Source organism: Chaetodon auriga, chromosome 10 (assembly GCF_051107435.1).
Source record: "Chaetodon auriga isolate fChaAug3 chromosome 10, fChaAug3.hap1, whole genome shotgun sequence".
Taxonomy (NCBI): Eukaryota; Metazoa; Chordata; class Actinopteri; order Chaetodontiformes; family Chaetodontidae; genus Chaetodon; species Chaetodon auriga.
Window position 1 is genome coordinate 22,788,968 of NC_135083.1, and position 22,408 is coordinate 22,811,375.

General features: G+C 40.9%; 2 protein-coding genes across 3 annotated transcripts in view; both read right to left on the bottom strand.

Annotated features, from left to right (window-relative positions):
* Nucleotides 1-8,068: 8,068 nt before the first annotated feature.
* On the bottom strand, nt 8,069-15,337 carry LOC143327657 (SRSF protein kinase 3). Its single transcript, XM_076742118.1, has 12 exons — nt 15,288-15,337; nt 14,437-14,540; nt 12,134-12,242; nt 11,831-11,918; nt 11,502-11,589; nt 11,082-11,188; nt 10,526-10,688; nt 10,177-10,253; nt 9,239-9,346; nt 8,640-8,709; nt 8,399-8,491; nt 8,069-8,253 (listed from the first exon to the last, which is right to left on the bottom strand). The coding sequence occupies exons 1-12, from the start codon at nt 15,335-15,337 to the stop codon at nt 8,069-8,071; spliced, it is 1,242 nt and encodes a 413-aa protein (XP_076598233.1).
* Nucleotides 15,338-19,403: 4,066 nt separating this feature from the next.
* The window catches only part of plxnb1a (plexin b1a), a 61,814-nt gene continuing 58,809 nt past the window's right edge, over nt 19,404-22,408 (bottom strand). For both annotated transcript variants that reach the window (XM_076741617.1, XM_076741616.1), the window contains one exon: nt 19,404-22,048. In XM_076741617.1, the coding sequence (XP_076597732.1) occupies nt 21,944-22,048 (105 nt within the window). In that variant the 3' untranslated portion in view covers nt 19,404-21,943. The remainder of the gene's footprint in view (nt 22,049-22,408) is intronic.

Here is a 22,408-nt window from a genome sequence, read left to right on the forward strand (position 1 = left end):
TTCACCTCATGGATTTAAAGCAAAGCAATAAACACACACAGCTTAATGCACAGCACATTGATCTGATGCCTGTATCCATCACTATGCACAAAGTTGAAACAGGATAATTTATGTAATTAACAGACAAGCCAGAGCATCCAGTTCTGCTGCTAGCGCTGAGGATGAGTCACGCAACCAAAAATATCACACAGGGCCATTGCACACAGATGCGCGCTAAGAGGGTGGCATAGCCTGAGACCGCCTATGACTTGAGAATCAGCAGCTTGTCACAATAAGTAGGCCTACCTGTAATTCATCGGTGGGATCGTCCCTCTGTGTGGTCTGCTTTTAGCAACTACCACACTGGTCACCCATGAGTGTTATTTATTGAATTATGTGTTTTATCCAATTGGAACTGTGAAGCAGGATGAGACTTGTGCCTCGTCCACACACACACACACACGGGTATTTTGAGCCTGGTCTCATTCCCAGAGCATGAAATACCATTGCTTTTCATGCCTTTCAGTTCACACGCTAGGCTATCAACTAACTCCACTGTAAACTGTGGCGACACTGGGATGAGAATGTGCTAGATGGGTGGAGCAGTGGTTCTGGACATCTAATATTGACGAGGATGGGTTTACATTGAAGTCCTGTGTGTTTCATACAGACCAGGGTACCTCTGTTTGAGACACAGAGGGCAAAACAAAGCGTGAATATCTGACACTAGGAGAGAGACCAGGTTGGTATTTTTGAAAACTTAGATTTTTCTTAGTATTTTGGCCTTTTGTCCTCACACAAACACAGTTTTAGATCACTGAAGACTGTCCTTTTGAATCTCAAAAGTATTACTGCCATTTAAGTTTGAAACTGAAGTTTAAGTTAATTCTTTACCTGGGACTCAAACCAGTTACACCCAGAGTACTACACACAACAGACAAGTCTAAATGATACCCTATGCAATTTCAATATACACATACATTGCAAGGGGTGTAAAGAAAATTCAGCCAACCATGGTATATTGAATGGCTAAAAAATAAACAGCCTTGCGAATATCATAAACCCTTTAATTTATCATGATTTCATTGTATTTTGGTTTCACATGGACACACTGTTGGTATATAGCAAACCAGAATAATCCAAACAGCAGCCTATACAATGTAAAAAAAAAAAAAAAAAAGAGTCTACAGCTGTGTTCATGCCTGTTGTGTTTCTGTACTAAATGCTAACATCACCATGCTAACATGTTCACAATAACAATGCTAAGTATGTTTACCATTTTCACTACCTAAATTTAGCTAACATTAGCGCCTTAGCGCTAAATCCAAGTAGAGCTTAGGCTGATGGGAAGGTCATTAGTTTTGCAGGTATTTGGCCATAAACCAAAAAAACTGAACAAATCAAAACTTTGACTTGATGATCACCAATGTTACTACAATTCACCAAGAGGGGGACATGAATGTGTGCATCAAATGTTAAGGCAAACCCCTGAATAGTTGTCATGATATTTCACTCTAAACAACTGTTAATCAGGGTTCAGTGGAATGATAGAGCTTTTTTTGGACCACAGTTTATGTTGCTTAAGACAATAATATTGATGGGGTTTTTTTTTTTTGGTTTTTTTTTTGCCCCAGCACTTTCTGTACAATGCATTCCTGATTAATTCTCCCAGAGGATCTGGTGCCAAGACAATTTACAACAAAGAGAATCAGAGAAGCAGGTGCTGATCCACAGTAGCAGGTCTCTGTAGGTTAGAGAAGGTGTGAAATGAGGCTAACAGAAAAGCTTTTGACTTATGGATACACACCTTGTCACAATAGTGTGATCACCAGTGCTTTGGATGTCTGTGTGGTCCTTTTCTGCTGATTCCTGGTGGACCTACCACACTGTTACACTCCAGAGGCAAAACCTCTTACATTTGTTTACAGCCAGCCTTCCACAGTTAGTCTCACTCATGTACAAACTTTCAACCTCAACCTACCACACTGTCAGCCATTCATCAAGATATTTAACTTATGATTTCACTACAAATACGCTACAAGATGCACATCCTCCAGGATGTGGTTTTTCACAGTAAGCATGTAAATGACAGGGTGTCTATTAAGTGAAATACAGCACATGTATCTGCCACAGCAAGTGGTCATGGGATCTGGAAGCAAAAAAAAAATGGTTTATTCCCCTGATCATTTTATTTTCCCAAGTTATGCAGAGATGGCTGCAAGAAGTAGGGTGAGCTTCAAGAGGTAGTGACTGCCATATCAGTCCACAGGCACGGGATGTTTAAGTGACATTTTGAGAAATGTCCTCATTTCTGCTGTTCAGAATGCTATCAGTTAGATAACAAGATTGATGTTGTCATGTTTGTACAGTAAATATGAAGCTTCCCCAAACAGCTCGTTAGCCTAGCTTAGCAAAGACTGGAAACATGAGAAACAACATGAGAAACATAATGGGCTCATTATTGCCCCCTGTGGTGGGTTGAAAACCCCTACTGTGGCCACTCTTGATGAGAACCCAGCTTATTGCCCCAGGAAAAACAAGTCTACAGCGTCATTTGTTTCGGAAAATTACCCCAAATTTCTACATTTAAGTGACTTTTTTAAGTCCCTCAGCAGCTGTAGTAATTATGATGCTAATCCATTGCAAGCAAAGCACGATGTTGGGTGCCGTTATTATATAGAGCCCAGCATCAGAGGGGATGGATGGGACAGCAGAATGTTGGACAAGGGAGTTCCCTCATTGCCAGTTAATAGAATATAATTGTTCCTTAACCATAGCCAAAGAGTTATTACTGTAACTGTGATCATTAAGGTCTAATAGCCTTAACAAAGTAGTAATCTTAACACAAACCCAGCTCTACCCTAATCTTAACCCACCCTAACCAAGTTGTATTTGTGCAGAACCACCTTTTGAAACTGTGACCTGTGTACGGTGGCTGTAGCACAGGAGGTAGAGCGGGTCACCCAAAACGTTTGGGGTTCAATCCCCAGTTCCTCTTCTTGCAGGGCAAGAAAGTGGATTTTAGATGTTTTGCAAAACCCATCAAATTTTGTCCAATACCAGAATTTCTTAATTACCCCTACAATATTTCTGCATGGCAAATATAGAATCATTACGGTAAGAGAAAAATTGTGGCCACTGCAGATAAACTATGGTTAAATTAAAGTTAGTGTTACAAATTAAAAGACTTGCCTAAAGCAAGGGAGAGATTGTGGTTAAAGTTAATGAAAAGGTGCACTTTAATTGCAGGTCCGGGACAGGACTCCATGTTACATGTTCATCAACCACAACGACCTCCATGCCCTCCACTACAGTACACCTCTGAATGTTGGCATCGGACATAATTTATGATGTCTTCCAATAGGACAGGGTCACACCTATCATTTAGGTCATGAGTTTTAGAATCTCCATTTCACCTAATGTTTCTTCATTGTGGTGAAAAGCTGGATGCAGACACAGGAAGAACATGCAAAGTTCACCATTACTGGTTATGTGCAAAAACACAGGAGCTTCTTGCTGTGTGTGCCACCACTAACCACTGAGCCACTGAACACCCTGAAAGTGTTCCCGTGTGACTAAAGGATTGACGTGGAGACAGTGGTGGTTTCTAGCTGGAGCCCCTCGGCCACCGCAAGTTCCTTCCAGTCCCTTGATGTCCTGTTTGTTTTCTCTTCTGTCAGGGCATGGTGTGTCAACTGGTTGCTGGCCAGAGGCGGTCAGGAAGGAAGGGACTGACCACAAGCTGTCCTGCGGTCAGTCACACATCCATTAAAATCTGCCTCTGTGTGTGTGTGTGTGTGTGTGTGTGTGTGTGTGAGAGAGAGAGAGAGAGAGAGACAGACGATCAGAGGGATACAGCAGTTTTCTTCTATAGGTCTCTCTCTCTTTCTCTCTCTTTCTCTCTCTCTCTCTCTCTCTCTATCTATCTATCTATCTATCTATCTATCTATCTATAGATATGACATTATGACATTATGACACTGATACCTGCACACTTCCTAAGCTTGGCTTCAACTATTTGTGCCATTTTTCCAAATGTCAGACTACATGTACAAAATATATTGAGCTACTTTCTTGGCAATGTTGTGGTCTTTACTTCATGCTAAATGAACTGCAGCATATGTTAACAGTTAAAAGCACAAAATGTCCAGTGCAAACCATGACACTCTCCTGATTTCCTTAAAATAGATTTTGAATTTTGTAATAGCTTTCATGCATTTTTGAAGTTTTAGAATTCAGCTTTGTGATCATTTGACTTTAACCAATTTCCTTCACACAAGGGACAATGTCAGCACAAAGAGTTGTTTTTGGATGATGTCAGCAGTCATAAAAATAGGTTCAGCTTTAATAGTCAGCATCTGTGTTTGTGTGTGTCAGGAGGTGGTGGTGGGGGGTGAGGCAAAGAGAGCAGAGGGAGTGTGTATGTTAGATAAAATGATGGTAGAAACAGGCAGACAAAAGATACAGAAACCTGAAAAACTCCAGCTGGTTAGAGGCCACCAATGAACCAATCAACCATCCTGTTAGAACACAGGCCATCCCTCCACCCACGCAGCCTTACACAGCAAGTGAAGGCCAAAGGTAATATTTAGGGACGCATGGGTACACAGCTAAACTCCAAACACACCTCACTCTGAAACAAAAGTTGGAGACTGGCAAGAAACCAGGGAACTAAATATGTGGAAAGAGGTTTTTTTTCTCTCTCTGCCCGGTAGAGATGCGAGAGTATAAATATTAACCAGTGTCTTCGAGGCCATCACAAGGACCTTACTGGATCTTTCTGGATGCTCACATTAAGTTTAAACGAGTGAGACCACCAAATTTTTTGAATTGAGAAGCAGAATCAGTAGAAAACAAGTTGAAAGAGTTCTAATTCCTTCTTCAGTTTACTTTTTCACCATGTTACACGCAATTACAAATATTCATGGATGCTCTCTATCACTGGTGTTTGCTTTCTGCCTATCCACCATTCTTCTGTTCAGCAACGGATACGCAGAAGCCTCCATATACCATATAACAGGTAAGAACTGCTTCTGTTTCCCTGTAGAATTGTTAGTCAAAATCATATGTGTATTTGCCACAGCTCAGACCCGGGGTTACTACTTTCTGCTTGGGGACAGTCAACACTTGCGTTGTGACTTGTGGTACCTCTAACCATTGAACCAAGCCCTCCTGGCTGACCGCAGACAATGTCCTCTATACTGTGACATTGCACTCAGTCCCAAGGGGCTCTTCACAGCACATCAGTGTGTTCCTATTGATCCCGTTCCCAAGGTGACTTACATACCCCGTGAGGATAACTCCTGCAGCCTGCAGGAATGCACTGTGGACGCTACATTTAGTCTGACCTCTTGCAGCAGGGCTTTATATATTCTGCCATAAGGGTAGATATTTCTAAAGTCAGCAAAGTTTTGATGTAACCTCCTGAAAAAGATGTTTATTTTCACTTTGCAGGGTCGTACCTGGAACTGGAAAGGAAAAGAAAAGTTACGGTGTGGACACTTTGAGATTGTTATATTATTTTGGTTCTCATTTCTTCCACAGGCATCTGTTCATATAAAGACAAGTACTACAAACCAGGAGAGTCTTTCCGGAGAGGCTGTGACGAGTGCTTCTGTCATGATTTTGGTTTCTACTGCTTCACGTAAGTAAATTATTTACTTCAGGTCATATTCATTGATTTCAATTATATAAAACATTTGGCTAATGGGAATTCTGTCATAGTGGCTGGTTCTCATAATCATTCTTCTCTTCCATCATGTCTCCTTTCCATCCTTCCAGGCCAATGATGCCCACCTCCTGGCCCAAGAAGTGTCAGCGGATCAGGACAGGGTGCAGCTATACAGTCGTTTATAAAGAAAACCCACAGGTGGAGTGCCGAGCCTACAGCTGGATAGGATGACATGCTGGACTGTTTTAAATATGGTGATCTACATTGTACATACTGTGTGTATAGAGTTGTCAAAGATTGGTTCCAGATATCATAATCTTGATAATATTATTGTTATTATATTTAATTAGGACAAGTCACATCATAATTTGATGCTTAAGGTCTTACTGGAAATGAGGAGAAAGGTCAAATGCATGAAAGTGGAGGTAATGTTACAATTAAAGGAGCTCGTGTTACACTCAATTCTCATGTATGATTGTTTACATTGCCTGTTATAATTGGCTGATAGGAAAAACAAAGGCGCTGAGAAGTATAATACTGTATGACTAAAATATGAATATGAAGCATTTATAAGAAGCGGAATCACAATAAAAGTAGCATCTGATAAAAAAAAAAAATTTGGCCGTGGAATGAACTAAGACAAAATCCCCCCCCAAGTATAATAGTGATTTCAGTTAAATCGAATAGCAAAATTGTTAATATACATACTTCTAGGTTGCAGTATATTTTGTTTTTGTTTATTTTATTTTATTTTATGATTTTTTACTTTAAGTCTGAGCCACATAACGCTTCACATCACTTGGTGGCCGATCGACCTGCTGGAAACACAACATTAACATATAATCACCTTATAAAGTACATTCTGAACAGAAAACTGCAGCCTACTGAAATGTCCAGCAGACACAGAGCAACATTAATATTCATGTTTCTGGTTGATGGAGTCCAATCACAATTAAAACATAGCTGTATTAGAACGCTCCACTATGTTCATCTGCTACTTGCTAACGTTGTTGGCCTGTGATTTCCTGCTGCGCACATAGTGCACAGTGGGTTCACTGAAAACCACTGCATGCTCCATCTGGAAACAGGGTTGATGAGAGCATGGTTTGCAGCCTAGAAAAGTACAGCAGTGACCTAAAAGAGGCAATATGAAGAAAAGTCCTGTTGAGATGATGGAGACTCCAGAGTCGGGTGATAATTCTCTGGGAGTTTGTTACTATATCGGACCCCTTTTACATCACATATAGTCCCTTGATCCATTGTTTTCCTAAAAATATAGATTTGTGCATCCTGAAATGTTTGAAATAAATTGCAAAAATATTCCCTGTGATATCTATATAATCTTCACTCTGTGATCTAAAGAATGCATTTAAATACAGATGTTAAATACCAGAATAAAACATGGCAAAAGCATGAGAAATGCTAAATACAGGGTCTCTGAAATGTGACAGTTAAAGGAGCACAAAAGAGATGAGAAATTCAGTTCCATCCATCCATCCTTTACTATAAAACAAGCTGAGAGAAACATGTCGACCCAGTGAATCCTGATCATTTTGATTAGGTGTTTTCCTTCTACAACAGCAGGAGGCTCTATGACAAAACAAGTTTGGACTACTTTCTATGGAATAGAAAGTACCCCTAATCATAACAGTTTAAAGCTCTGATTACAGGGAGTTTTTCTTATCCACATCAAGGGTCTAGTGGGTGTTCTATATAGTACAGATGTTAAAGCAGTGTTGGGCAATTTCGTAAATCAAATTTACTTGATGTGACTGACTGTACATTTGTGCTGCAATTAATCTGCCTTTATTGTTTAAAGCTGTTCATTACACTGTACAAAAAGGAAACAAAAGAAAAGCATCTTTAAAGTACAAACAATGTGAAATATCATGATCACATTTTTTTTTATGATTCTATGATATAATGACTAACATTCAGTCTAACTGAATATTAGCGGCACTCAAAGTTTGCATCAAATTGGCAACTTCACACTGCCAAGCAGCGTCAGGCCTGTCAGTGTAGCAACCATACTGAGTCCTCTTCTCCTCAAAAGAGCTGCTGCTTATAGGATTCAAAATGTCTGGCAGTCAAAGACTAACTGTGGCTACGCTAGAAAAGATCCATGTAAAATCATCTTTTCAGCATAAAGTGCATAGAGGGGCTCCAATGGAAAGGGACATCCTCTTCTCCATGAGGAAATCACCACATTCCACAGAAGTCCACAAATCAATGTGAGTGAAACACAAACTGTTTTCTATATTGCTCTTTGGATTCCTCTAGTATAAAAAAATCAAAGATGCATTTTTTCATATCTCACAGAGTTTGTGGCCGGTACATTGGCCAGGTTGAGCCGTTGATAACATCTGGCTGTACGGGCAGTCACATGGGGATGAGCCCTGCAGGGTCTTTAGGGGGCTATCATGAGGTCAGCCAAGGGTGGCGGAGGCACTGTGCAGCTGTGGCCCTCCTCTCCGGATGATAATCCAACATTCGAAGAAGGAAGTCTGAGAATCCAGAGGCTTCCTCCAACAGGAAGTGGTATTTCTCCACCAGAACGTCATAGAGGCTCCAAAGCCTCAGTGGACCAACACGGCGCAGGTCACCTGAATGGAAAACATGCAGCATTACACAGGGGTGCTCACGAGTGGCAGTTCTGAAATGATTTACATCAAAGAAATCAATAAAAGTAAAATCATACTCGCACATGATGTCCAAATGGACTTCATCAGTTAAAAGTTGCAGGCTTACCTCTGCGGCTGAAGTACTCTGCAGAGTATTTACCCGACAAGGCAACAGCTGGTGGAATTTTACCGAGCAGCTCCATGATCTGGGCAATGTGGTCTGAGGTGGAGGGAGAGAACAAGCACACACATCCAAGCGTGAGGCACACAAATTTATTATACACATTAGCAAACACTGTATCAGCTATGAAAATGCAGCTAGTTCTTCTCAAGCCTTTGTCAGTGGCAGCACCCGGAACTGATCGTACCTTCCTCCAGAGAAATGGACTCGCTCACTTTGGGTTCGAACAGGGAGTCTCCAGTGACCAACTCAAAGGCCTAAAAGAATGCAAGAGAAACGTAGACAACAGTCAGATGGATTGCTGTGACACTGGGGACAGACATTCATGGTGCCCTGAGGATGAATCCCCATGACTGATCCACTGACTTAACTCTAGTTTTGACTTCTCCTGTGAAATACCTCTACATCCACGACAATGTAGATGGATTGGCACATCATTTTCATGTAATTGTAAATTGTAATGTTCATGATTCCAACAGGATGAACCCTAATGACCATGTTGAACTTTGTGCTTACACCACTGTCACAAGAATAAAGAATACACTACTGTCACACACACATCTTTACACATTCATACTCACAACATGATCATTCCTGCTGATGTAGGTTGCCAAATTCTTAATAATAATAATAATTGTGGGGTTATGAAGACAAACTATTTGAAATTCTTGTGGAAATCCCTCAGACTCTTACGTCCATTTGATAGAATGGTGCAGCCATAAAACAGAGTCCTGGTTTGAACATTTCAAATAGCGTAAACATCATGCTGTATGGTATTTTCCTCACCATGCAGGCAACACTCCAGATGTCAGCAGGCGGGCCGTACTCAGATCCCAGTAAAACCTCTAGTGAGCGATACTGACGGGTCTGGATCTCCTCACAGAAATGTTTGTACTTGTCCAAAAGAAAGAGAGACAGACATAGCAGACAGAAAATCCTTATTTGAATCTTTTAGTGTCTTGATTTTGCTTGATTTTAAGGCACTGAATGCCTATTTTCTCCCCCTCAGCTTCTTACTTTGAGGGATGAGGTCCTATGTTAAAACAACATTTTAACGTAGGATTTCTGTATTTGTGTTTTTGTCTGAGCTCATCTCACCAGTTTGAAGTAAGAAAGTGATGTCACATATTACTGTGCACCAATCAGAGTTGAACTACATATAAATCAAAATGGGATGACAGTTTGAGGGGTTGTTTGCTAATCTTATCAGCACTGTCTGTCAAATCTGATCAGACCACACACACAGAGCCCTGCTGAGCCAGATTATTGAGGTTTTGACTATTTTTGACTGCAATATCTGATTTATCTGCTATATCTGCACTCACGGGGGGACAAGTTGTGAACGAAAACTGTGACATGTATCATCACTTTTTAAGTTAATACGGAGAACTTGTTAGCAAACAGTTGCTTATTTACACATCCAGTCCAATATTCACTTTCTGTCAGCTCATTTTTCCCTCTCCTGAACTCCTTAAGGAAACATCTGGCTCTTCAGCTGCTAAATGCTCCAGTGTACAGCTAGTGTCTAACTGTGTGTGCTGAGCAGGTTGTGTACAGTAGCTTTTTAGAGCTTTTTCAATTAAAACAGCTGCCTGTTGTGGCTGAAAAAGAAAGCAGCATTAAGACCAAATTCCAAATTCCAAGATGTGCCCTTCTTGTAGGTCTAGAAACAAAAAAGAAAAAGAAAAAAATGGCTGTATATAAAGTATAGAGCAAATACTGACCACCCAGCAGGAGCTGCCCAGGTCAGCAATCTTCACTGTAATTCCCTTTAAACTGTGTGGGTTCACCTGCTGCTTCCCTGAGAAGAACAACAATAAATCACGTATTAAAACATTTACTCCCTCCAAGAAATATGGTTAAGGAATTCAAAATATTGGAAAGTTTTGTGCTGATAACTGATATTTTATATAGGGTGCATTTGGTTGATATATGGCCTTAGGTGTGTACAGAGCAGAGACTTTGTGTACTAAAAACCTGACATTGGCACACAAGTTGGCTCCAAGTACGTCTGCTTTATACACTCACACATGATGAACCCTGTATGTATTAAAAAACAAAAAAAAACTGTGCCTGTGGAATTGGCCTCTTTCCCAGTCAGAACAGCAGAGGAACAGCTGCCCCCTGCTGGTACTTTGTGGGACTCTTCCTCCAGACACAGCAGGATGTTCTCAGGCTTGATGTCTGTGTGGATGATTTTACACTGAGTGTGAAGGTAGTCCAGCCCCTGCAAAACCTAGAGAAAACACAAAAGAGTTATGCTGATGTTTCCTTTCATGCAACCGGCAGAAATGCTACCTGTTTCCCCTTGCTTCCAGTTTTTATGCTAAGCTATGCTAAGCAAACTGCCTGCTTGCTTCATATTTTGAGTGCAGACATGAAAGTAGTATCAATCTTCTATCTAACTCTCGGAAAGAAAGTGAGTAAGTGTATCTCCCAAAATGTTGAGCTATTCATTAATTTGGATTAGGATTTGATCCTAAGATAATGCTACATTACTTCACAAGAGATAATTGTTAGTAAGCTGGGCATAGCCAGTGGTACTTTAAGATATTCATTCAACTTATTTGAGTGACACAAAGATACATCTTTGCATATCCTAATGTCTTAAAACACTGCAGCTCTTTACCTGAGTAAGTATTTGTTTGACCCAAGACTGCGTCAGTCCTGGATTCCCAAAACAAAGCTGCCAGCTTCTCAGGTCGGGCCCCAACAGCTCCAGCACCAGGCACATGTCTAACCACTAGGCATCAAGGTCAGTTTTACAGTTTGCAGTATTCATTGTATGACGCAATGCAGTACTATCTTTAGTGAGCCAGCATGATGCTATCTATTGCTACGTCCCTGAAAACAGTCGATCACAGTTTGCAGAGATATGTTCATTTTATTATACTTTATATACTTGATAGATTCTACATACTGGACTGGATGCTGACTGGTGTGATTAATGCATTTCAGACACACACACCTCCACACATGATAACTCTTCAGCCATTGGTGTCAGGTTTAGAATGCATGCCCAAGAAATGACAGCGTGTAAAAAGGATACGGACCCCATTGACCCCGGCCAGCTTGAACTCATCGAGCAGCTGAACAATCCTCTGACTAGACGGATGACGGCTTGTCGGACCACTAGCCTGGTTAGAGAGAGAACAGGATGGAGAAAAGTTAGAGTGACAAGGGGAAGAAGGCAGATGATGAAAAAGGACAGGGAAAGTACTTTAGTAAATAGTATGTAGTCAATAGCAAGTGAGGGGTGACGAGAGCTGTGAGTAGAGAAAGATAGAGAAAGGTGGAAGTAGAGCAACGTGAGAGCAGTTTTAATCAGAAAGAATAAGACATGGTTGAGAACAGAAACACAAACAATAGATCACTAACACATCGTAGGAGCGTGAGTTCATCCTGTCCTGCCTGGGTGAAGCCAGCTCCGCTCTTCAGCACCTTCACAGCAACACGAAGACCCAGCCTGCTAACACAGACACCAGATCAGATCTGCTCGACACAAATCATTGTACTTTGGTACCTTAATATTTTATTTATCATTTCATTTTATTTTCATTTTATGATACTTATATAATGACTATGATGAGAAAGGAAGCTCAAAATCTCAATTTATGTTAAACAAATGAAAAATTCCATCCCACTCTGATCATTTTTGTGTAATCCATTTTTTATAGCTACCTGAGGTCCAGACACAGCCACACAGTGGAGAAATAGCCCCAGCCGAGCTTAGAAACCACCTGATATCTTCTGTTGAGGGTGTCACCTATCTGGACAGGGTGGTACCCACCTGAGCAGAAACGATAGACAAAATAATCTATTACTTAACTGTTTATGTGATATTTTTAATTCTCATATGGAAAGGTTGCTCTCATGGGTTTGATCCACGAGCATGCAGTTCATGGGTGAAGTGTTATCATCATACAGTACACATTTTTTATCTGGTGTTTAGAGCTTAGAGAGAGAGGGCTACAATGTGACACTAAAGCTGTGTCTGGCATTCCAACTTCCTCAAAGCTATAACATGTCTGTAGTGAGTAATACATTCAAATCTGCCAGTGGGACACTGAGAAATAATAGTGCATAAGCTTGTATCAGTTTTCTTTCAGCCATATCATGACACAGTTCTTGGACATCATCAGAAATCTTGAAATTGAATCTCTATTTCTATTAAAATTGAACATGATAGAAGCTGGTGTATGATTTATTACTGTGTCAGGTATCTGTGGTATCACACATTCAGTAGCTTATCTGCTTTAAGAGGTACACGCAGAGACCTGCACAGCCAGCAGGGAAGGAAAGAGGAACAGGGACCAAGGTCAGAGTACTGCAGGTTAGAGTGATGCATAATAAGAGTGGAGCAAAGGTTGTGTGCCGCCATGAGGGTCGTGAGAAGCACTCAGAGGTCACAAAGCAGAAAATCTGAAAGTCTGTTAAAGTCAAAGTGTTCCCTAATAAGGGCAGCTCACACGGAAGAATGGGACCTAATTAAATGATTTATACTAAAAGTCATCAGAAAGTTCACAATACAGTCTGTGGGTGATCAAAAATGAAGAGCGTGATTGAGGGTGATTCCTCCCTTCTCAAATTGTTTGATTTGAATATTTCAGAGGCCTAAAACAGTGAAACTACATAATATTTCACAAGAAAATGAATTATTAAAGAAAGGTCATCTCATGACCCCTCAGAGTTATATTGCAACCTCTATGTACAAATGTATTCATAAACACAGAGCTGTAATTCCTTCTAGAGCAGGCTGATATGTCTGCCCATATTAGTCTATTGCAGATGTATTGTTATCTGTGTGTATGTTGCCAATGACAAAGATTTGTTTGAGTTTAGAAACCCCTGCAAGTTTGTCACCAAAAAGCATTGACAAGTTAATTAGACTGTAAAATGTTCCACTCAGTGCATATCTCCGTCAGTTCTTCAATCACCAGTGTTGGTGGTCGCTTGGTCAGTCCACCACTGGTCCAGACTAAAATATTTCCACAACTATGGAATGATTGCAGTGAAATTTTGTGCTGACATTGATGTTCTCCAGAGGATCAATGCTGACTTTGTTGATCCCCCGACCTTTACTTTAGTGGAACCATGGGGTTGATTTTTTTTTTTTGTTTTTTTTACTGAAATGTCTCGACAAGTATTTGATGGATTGCCATGACATTTGGTCCTCACATTCATGTCCCACCCAGGATGAATTGTCCTAACTTTGGTGATGCCTTCACCTTTTGTCTAGCACCATCATCAGGTCAACATATGTGCCCAGTACTGTCCCATCGACATCACTTGTACTTTGTGTTTAATACTAAAAAAGATAAGCATGCTAATGTGCTAAGATATGAACATACAACAGCAAACATCATCAAATTTATACCTGCTAAACATCACTATGATAGCATTATCACTGTGAGCATGTTCACAGTGATGTTAGCATTTAGCTCAAAACACTGCTGTGCCTGAGTACCGTCATCTGTCTTTATCACTCAAGTATCAGTCAGGCCTTAGTTCCTTCTTTGATTTATTTGGGATAACAATTTCAAGGGAGTAAAGTAATTGAAGAACTGCACATATTTCAATCAAATATGTGCACTATTTAAGTGACAATTATTTTTTCAGTGTGATTTTTCCTCACCTCAGACTCTACTGCTGTTAGCTTTTTCTGTCTTGGCCAAATAATTTCAATCAGTATAATGAAAAAATAATGTGTGGACAGGCCTGCCTCATTTGAAGCAGTATGTTGCAGCTATAACTCGATCAAGAAAAAAGAAAATGAATAGCATATGGCAGAATTTCACAGCAACTTGTGGTCATATATACATGACTGATTCCTGCCTGAGCCTGCTGGTACCACAGAGTCTGCATTGTTGATGAAAGAATCATGTTTACACTAACTTGTATGAGCTACTCAGAGATCATGGAGAGGCTTAGGATAAACATACAGATCTGCAGATGATGAAGTGAGTTAAAAGACTCTGCCGTACCATAACAGTATTCATTGGGGTCCTCAGAGTGCTGGTTGTCCTTTGGGCCCAGCTGCTCGTGGCACCCTAGGACCTTGAAGTTATTAGGAGATGTAGCTTCACTCCTGCAAACACACACACAGATATGTCACATGAAAACAGGATTCTGAATTCTCCTGTATCACCGCCTGTGCATCCTTTTGCATGTGCATGTGTGCACCAGTGTCGAGTTGCTGGGGGCGGCCGGGACAGGTGAACTACTTTTAGAGTTTCCCATAGGCTCATCCTGCCATGGAAACTTGTCCCGCTGCCTGGCTAAGAGTGCACAAGCAGCATCGGAAGTTGCACTATTTCTGACTTAACTGTAAATCATTTTGCAGCATGTTCACGCAACCTGATAACTCATGTCTGAAAATACTGCTGGAAGGACATACAGTAGAGTTTGCTGTGAGATACGGTCTCTTGTTCTTAGACTTACTGAACATAGTAAGACGTGCAGGACTGCCACTTTGATACCTTGCCTGAAACTTTAACCCTACCATTTAAGTCACCTCCACGACGTCTGTAATATTGCTGGCCTGCTTTTTTTGTGCATTGCTCTGCTAAACTTAACTGCACCAGACAGCACTGCTAAGGCCACAAAGAAAAGTATATGAGCCAATCTGCTTTTCTGATAGAATCAAACAGGAATTTAAGGTCACATAAAAACATTAAAGCAAATCCATCCATGAAAAACACAAAGTGTCTGCTGCATGTTGTGCGTTTCAGCTTTAAAACACAAGCTGTCTGCAGTTAAATTACCCAGTTGTTTGAGGAGATGAGGAGATTTTTCCATGGTATCACAGATAAAGGAAGCCCTGTGCCATACTTACATATGATGCTGCTGAGCAGCTATATGTGCTGAGCGGGGACTCCTCTGCATAGTGTGGTTCAGCATGTGCAGCCTGCAGACACAGCAGCCAGCGCAGCAATGAAGAGCAGGTATCTTGACTTAAAAAGTGGTGGATATCTGAAGCCTGCAGGGGTCAAATCTTTGGCACAAGGTAAGGACAGAGACGGATAGAGTTGTAAATGCAAGTGAAGCTGCAGCACCTTTACTGCTGCACCACTTGAAAACAGTTGAGCAGCTGAGTGGTGGTATTGGGGGGAGGTCCAGGATTCTCTCAGGAGACTGGGAACGCCAGCAGCAGCAGTCAGCAGAGTCTAAACATGGAAATCCCCAGCAGCCTCACTGCCTGCCAGGCCTTTACCTGCTTCACTGTGCCTTTTATAGCCTCCACTCACTCCTGGTAAAGAGCATAGCTGAACTCTTTATCTCTCTGAATCTCTATTCCTCGATTTCTCTTTGTCTGCCACTGCAGGAAAGCCACAACAGAGAGAGAGCAGAGGGGCTAAAAGATAAGAGGAGTGTCGTGTGAGGCCAAACACATCGAGGGAGTGACAGCTGCTGATCTTGGGGCATGAACACCCCTCCTCCATCTCAGGATGCGTTTGACCTTTGAGCCACGGGGATCACAGATTGCTAAACCTGGCTTGAGAATGGGATCCCCGTCCTCCAGCACGACATGGAGTATCACAATACAGTCATGAGAACGAAGGTCAGCTGAGGTCACATGTTTCAAAAATGGGCCTGTTAATTAGATGTTAATGTTAGACATTGGCACTCGAAGCTACAGACCCCAGGTGTGAATGTGTGTGTTCACTTTAAGTTGAAGCACTTTGCTGCTGAACACGGTCCATAAAACTCAAATGAGTTTGGAATTCATAAACCAAAAAAGTACATACAAACCATGAACAAGTGGCCTTCTGTGAGAGAACATGTGGTGTAATCTTTCTAAATATACATACACTTGATGTTTCAACCTTCATCCCTCCTCTGTGTGTGTGTGTGTGTGTGTGTGTGTGTGTGTGTGTGTGTGTGTGTGTGGGCAAAAACTTTCCACATCCCAGAGCCTGATTCTCTGCTTTCTGTTGCCAACACTGTGCTGTTAACACTCCTTCGCTGACATGGCACAAGATTTCCTGGCTGGTACCACAGAGCTAAAGGGCTGCTGGGTAATAAAGTAGAGAGCACAGAGACAGCGAGGACTGGTGGTGTTGAAGGGGGAGAAATGAGAGGTGACATGAAATGTGTGTTATGTGTGAGGTGTGATGGGACGTAATTGTGAGAACACAACGCAGCGCCTTCACCTTTCAGATATTTAGGACCTCACGTGAATAACTGTTCATAGTCAGATGACACCACAGGTCTATAGAGCACACTATGGCTGAAGAGGTTCTTGATGTGGGAATGTGACTGTATGTGAAAACACACCTTCAAACTGAGGAGACCAACACGGTTAGAACATGTTATTTTTACCCAACACCCACAAATGTACTTTTTTTTTCACTTTCAGGTCAAGTCGCTTTATTTGAAATTTAAAATTGGATTTAAAATATATTAAATTGAAAAGTTAGGATTTTACAGTTATGTAAAATTAGAATCAGGCACTCCAATGACTCCAATGAAAAATCATGTGACTCCATGTTTAAAAGTAAAAGAATTAATATTTTTAAAAGAAATTCATAAAAAAAGGATTTATGTTATGTTTGACAGAGACAAGCTGGTTATTTTCCCCTCCATTCAGGCTTATGTTAAGCTAATCACCTGCTTGCTATAGCTTTATATTTAGCATAAAGACATGAGAATGATATTGATTTTCTCAGCTAACTGAGAGGGCTTTATTTCCCAAAATGTCAGACCAATCCTTTAAAAACAGAGTGGAAAATCAGTCCCTTGCCACAGGGAAGGCCAGTGAGGCCGCCCATGTGTGAACTGATGTGCCTTTTTGGCACCAGTGAGAAATGAAGCAGGAACATTTATGTTTGTGAATTATGCAGAGACGATGGAAAGCTTGTGTGTGCACAAGCTGATCGGACACAGTGACACGAGCACTTACAGCAGCACGGCCTTGCATCAGAGCTTTATCTCTGTGAAGCTCTTCATGTTCAGCATTTTGCCAGGGAGTTCATCTACAGTACTACATGCTCATTTGTAGAGCTACAGTGAGTGGTGGCTAGTCAGCTAACCTCTCTGATACCGAAATTCCTTCATCAGAGTAGCAGTTGATGTTCTATTGTGTTGCATTAGAGTGTGCAGGTGGTTCAGTCCTCCTGTGTCCTGCTATTACCTTCTAATGTTGGTCCAGTCTAAAGCTGATTGTGCTGCCTGTGACTGTTTTCCTTTTTCAGAGAGCTGTAATGAGACACTTCCCTCAGGAGCAGGAAGCATGTGTGTGTGTGTGTGTGTGCCGAGAGACACCATAACAGCACCTGCACGGATCTAGAACAGTGGGTTAGTAGGGGATAAATATCAGGTGATAAAATAGGTCGGAATTACAGCATGTTTTTGTCTGAACCTCTAAAGCTTGATACTAAATGGGTCTTTCACGAAATAAGCAGACCTTTATCATAAACACTGAAACTTTCTATGGTGTGAAGGCAGCTGGTTGATGATTGATCTTCTTGTTACTGTATTTCTAAGTTTTTCAAACCACAAATAAATCATGCTGTCAGTATTGGAGGAGTAACGTCCCACAACAGCGTCTCCCTAACCAGGAGCGGATATACATTTTTATTGTACTCATGCTACATAGATAAAACGTAACGCTAACACATGCGCGCACACACTCTCCCTGACCTTCAGTTTGGCCTATGTGACCCCCACTCTTACCTCCACTACAGAGTGAAACGTGACCAGCATTCATTGGCTGTGATGCTGCTAATTTAAGACACACTGATCCTGCTTGTCCTCAGGTTTAGGGCTTGAACACACACATGGAAAACACTTTCAGCATTTCATCACCCTGCAGACACAAGAAAAAACAAACACACTCATAGCCTTCTGACACTGAGGATACTTCTGTCATGTCCGAACAAAAAGGTGACATGGAAGCTTGAGCGGTTCGGGTCCAGCATGAGGTCCAGGCATGATTGAGCATCATCAGCTGTGTGTGACAGGTGTTCATACTCTCAGATTTATAGGCGTGTGAGAGAGCACATGTCCACATATGGAGCGAGGATAGGAAGCTAGTGCACAACAACACAGGGAGTCAACAGACACAGGGTCAGCCTGGAGTGAGTTATCACTTGTTACTTATGACTAAGTATCTTTCTAAAAATGCACTGTAGACATACATCATTCTGATAGGCCTTTTGCATGGTAAACATTTTGACATCTAAAATACAGCAACTAACAAGAGACTTTAAGAACCTCATTCTGATACATAAATGGCTTAAGTGGAGAGAAAAACTAAACTGAAGCAGGAAACAAATTCTGCAGCTGCTAAACGAGGCACATCAGAGAAATCATAGGAGAAGAACTAATACCACAGTGACAAGTGCGGACACTGAAGATGCAACCTGAAAGAAGAAAGAAAAAGTTATGTAATATCTTCTTAAGCGTTCAGATCAAATGCTCTCCTGCTCTAAATAATCCATGGATTATTCATCACGACCATGGACACTCCACAATAAACCGTGTCTGAAGCGTGTGCGTACCTCTGCCACCTGCGATCTACTTTTAACCGACTTCAGAGACATACAGACTTTACTAAATCTTTATTAAAGCCAAAAAAGGCTCCTTGGACCAGCAGGTGTCATTTAAAAACATGTAAGTGTAGAGTTGAGATGCATCACGTCCTGACGTTGGGGTGTGAGATAGTACTGAGCATATGACTAATATAGTTTCACAATAATACCAAAATACATGAATGAGATGCTTTATGAGCCCAAGATTGATCAAAATAGAAATGAAAAGCAGAACCCCGCTTTGGTCTGTGTCATGTTGAAAATGCCCCTTTGGATTATTGAGTGTAACTCTGATCAGCAGTGTCTGACATGTAATGTGCGATAGAAACACAAATGAAGCAAAAGGACGAACTATCATCAGCACTTGCCACAGACGTAACTTTCGGAAAACACAACAGCAAAATAAGTTCAGACGTTCATTAACAGCGGGACCACTTTATTGCATCACATTAAGTTGTTAGGTTCATCCTATCAATTGGTTAGAGGACACTAAAGTCAGAATTACTTCACAGCAGTATGTATCTACAGGAAGATGGTAGAACACCAGAATGGAGCTTTGCATACACGAGTAAGCCACGAGCAGCACGAATGTGCATGACAAAGAATGGTGCTAAGGTTTCTTGAATGTACAGAATAATTGCTTGCAACATTAAAAATCAGATTTCCCTACTGCCTCTAAAACGGATGCAAAATAGAAAAGGAGATATTGAAATTGTACCAGAATTTCAAGACAGCTGCTTGTGAATTTGATTTTGACCTGCAGTAACTATCTTGAGAGTAATTATCAACAGATAAAAATAAACACCTTAACGGTACAAAAATGACAAAGCTCTTACTTTTCTTAAAAAAAAAAAAAAAAAAAACATGACGGCAGACACCATCTGATTGGGAGGGCTGTAATAACTATTATTTCATATGCCAGAAAATAAGTATCCAACAACATATGCATTAAAATAAATAAAAATAAATTAAATTGGAAAAAACTAGTCAAAGACTTTCACTTGTGGCCTCATAGAGCAGCAGGGAACACAGGCACCTTCGTTCATTAATCACAGCGTCTGATTTAAGTCTGGAGAGAAAAGTTTGAAAAACCATTGCAGCTTTGCTCTGCTGTAACCGAAACACAAAAATGCAAATTAAAGCTTCAAATCGGGGCACAGCTGTTCTATCAGCATGAAATGTTAATGTGAAAAACTGATAACTGCTCTAAGAACCATCCAGTGGAGGCAGCAGTGTGCTCAGGCCACAGGACTGAAAGGTCTCAGTCACAGTCACAGAGGCTGAATTTACAGGTGCAGCTCAAGAGCAAATCTAGTCAAGAGACAAAGGAGTTCAGTTGAGTACTGGCTGCATGAAAATACACAGAAATCCAGAAAGAGAAAATTGGGACTGAAAAAAGCCCAAACATCTCAGAAGTATGGAAGATCAAACCTGACTTAAATCAAATAAAAGTGAATACAACCATCAACTGGACAAAAGCCTTTTAAATAAATCCTAAAATAAAATGTGCATACAGTGTGTGAGAAATAACTAGAAATATGTAGTAATTTAATGCCACATGAAATCTCAGGATTTACAATCCATCCAACCGAGCGAAGAGGGCTGTTTGACTCCACTAATGCAGTCAAATCGCACATAGAAAAAAGCATCCGCCAGTGAAGGGACATAAATCGTGAGGTGGCAGTAAAACATAAAATAAATAATGTACAATTGATTTTCTAGATTTTTCCTCACTTCTTTGTGCATTATTCACATATTTGTGCATTTACTTCCTAATAAGTCAGGCTTGGTCTTTCACATGTGGTCTTTTTTCCACTGAGTTAATACAGATTACAGTGGTGCTATTATGGCTTTTGTCAATATGTAGTTAAAGATGTAGAAGATTTTACTTTGGTGGTTTTCTTCAGGACGGATCAGTAACTGAGTGAGCTATAAGTACCCCTGCCAACTGTCTTGGGTAATGGAGAGAAAAATAATTGTTCAACATTTGCAAAACATCACCTAAGAAAACATTCACAACAGCTGTAGGTCATCATGAGAAGAGAGAAGATCAATAAAATCAAATCAACACTTTTACAAAACCCCGGTTTGAAGTTCAAACTACGTGAGGCAGCATCTCTAAACTGCAGTAAAAGGACAGAGCCTCTGCTGGGAAATTGTTTACACAGAACAACAAACTGTCTAACAACTAATTCAACTTCATAGAGTAAGACTTGGTTGAATGATTTAAGGAAGCTAAAAGCAGAATGAAAAAGTCCTTCAAACATGACGTGCAGACGCTCAGGCCTCTACAACACTTTGACGTTGTGTCCGTATCCATTTTTCCTTTATGTAAGACTTTGATACAATGTGGTAGAAAACGCCACATTAAAGTCCTCCTGTTCCCTTTTCCTCCTCGTTCACCGTTTCTTCATCCAGCTCACCTGCAGCACCCATGCCTCAGCAGAAGACTCATCAGTATAGCTGTAAACTTGCAGGAATGTTCTGTGCAGTCTGTCAAGCAAATCTTCAAGTCCACCGAGGCACGCAGGAAAAAACAAAAAGATCTCTTTTCTTATGAAGTTTCCCTTTAGTTTGAAATCAACGTGGGGAATCCTTATGAGAGATGTCATAATTCAGAGAAAATTCTTTTGTTTGGATGTGCTTCATTTCACATTTTCCCTTTCCCCCCTCAGAGCAGTGTCATTTCAGTCCCAGTGCAGGGACCCTTCAGTCTTACTGCACCTCCTGGACACAGGACAGGAAACACGGCCAGTGTCAGTCATCCTCTTCAGATAATTTCTCCCTTCACTCAAAATCAGTCTGCCAAAACGACAGAAAAATCACAGTGTGTGCCCCAATGCTCCCTGGTCCTCCTTTGTCTTAAAAAAAGAAAAAAAACTTCCCCAGGAGATGGAACCTTCTCTCGTCGTTGTCCTCTGCTTTAAGCTTAAAGGAAAAATCTATCTTGTCCTCGGGGTCATAGGTCTGTGACTTTGTTTTCTACAGCAGCAGCGATCTGTTGGAGTCTGTAGCCAAGCTGCATCTTCTGGGCTGTGGAGTCCTCTTCCAGGGCTGTGATGATCTGACAGAAGATGGAAGAAGGATTAAAATCATTAGAATTGAACACTTGTGCAACCCCAGCTTACCCCTACGTTCACCATAGGCATCGCTTAGTCTGAGTCTTTTCTCCTGTAACATTCACAAATGATTCTTTACTGTTATTCATTAACTGATGCCTGGGACATTTAGCATTAGTCTGTTTTTAAGTATATCTGTATCTAGCTATAAAGTGCATATTGCAGACCTCTTTTACAAAGTTCTTGTTTTGAAACAACTTTAAGCCCGAGACAGCGTTCTCAACCGACTCATAAAGTAAATGTTAGCTTAATTAGCTCACAAGCTAAAGCTGATAGCATCTGAGAAATTCAGCTGAAAACAAAAA

Bases quoted from the DNA above. Each gene is read 5' to 3' on its own strand.
- LOC143327657 (XM_076742118.1), bottom strand. From the start codon at position 15,337: ATGCAGAGGAGTCCCCGCTCAGCACATATAGCTGCTCAGCAGCATCAT. The intron at 10,689-11,081 runs GTAAAGAGCTGC...TGTTTTCTCTAG, and splicing joins TCAAACAAATACTTACTCAG to GTTTTGCAGGGGCTGGACTA. The intron at 8,710-9,238 runs GTGAGGAAAATA...GCATTCTTTTAG, and splicing joins TCTGGAGTGTTGCCTGCATG to GCCTTTGAGTTGGTCACTGG.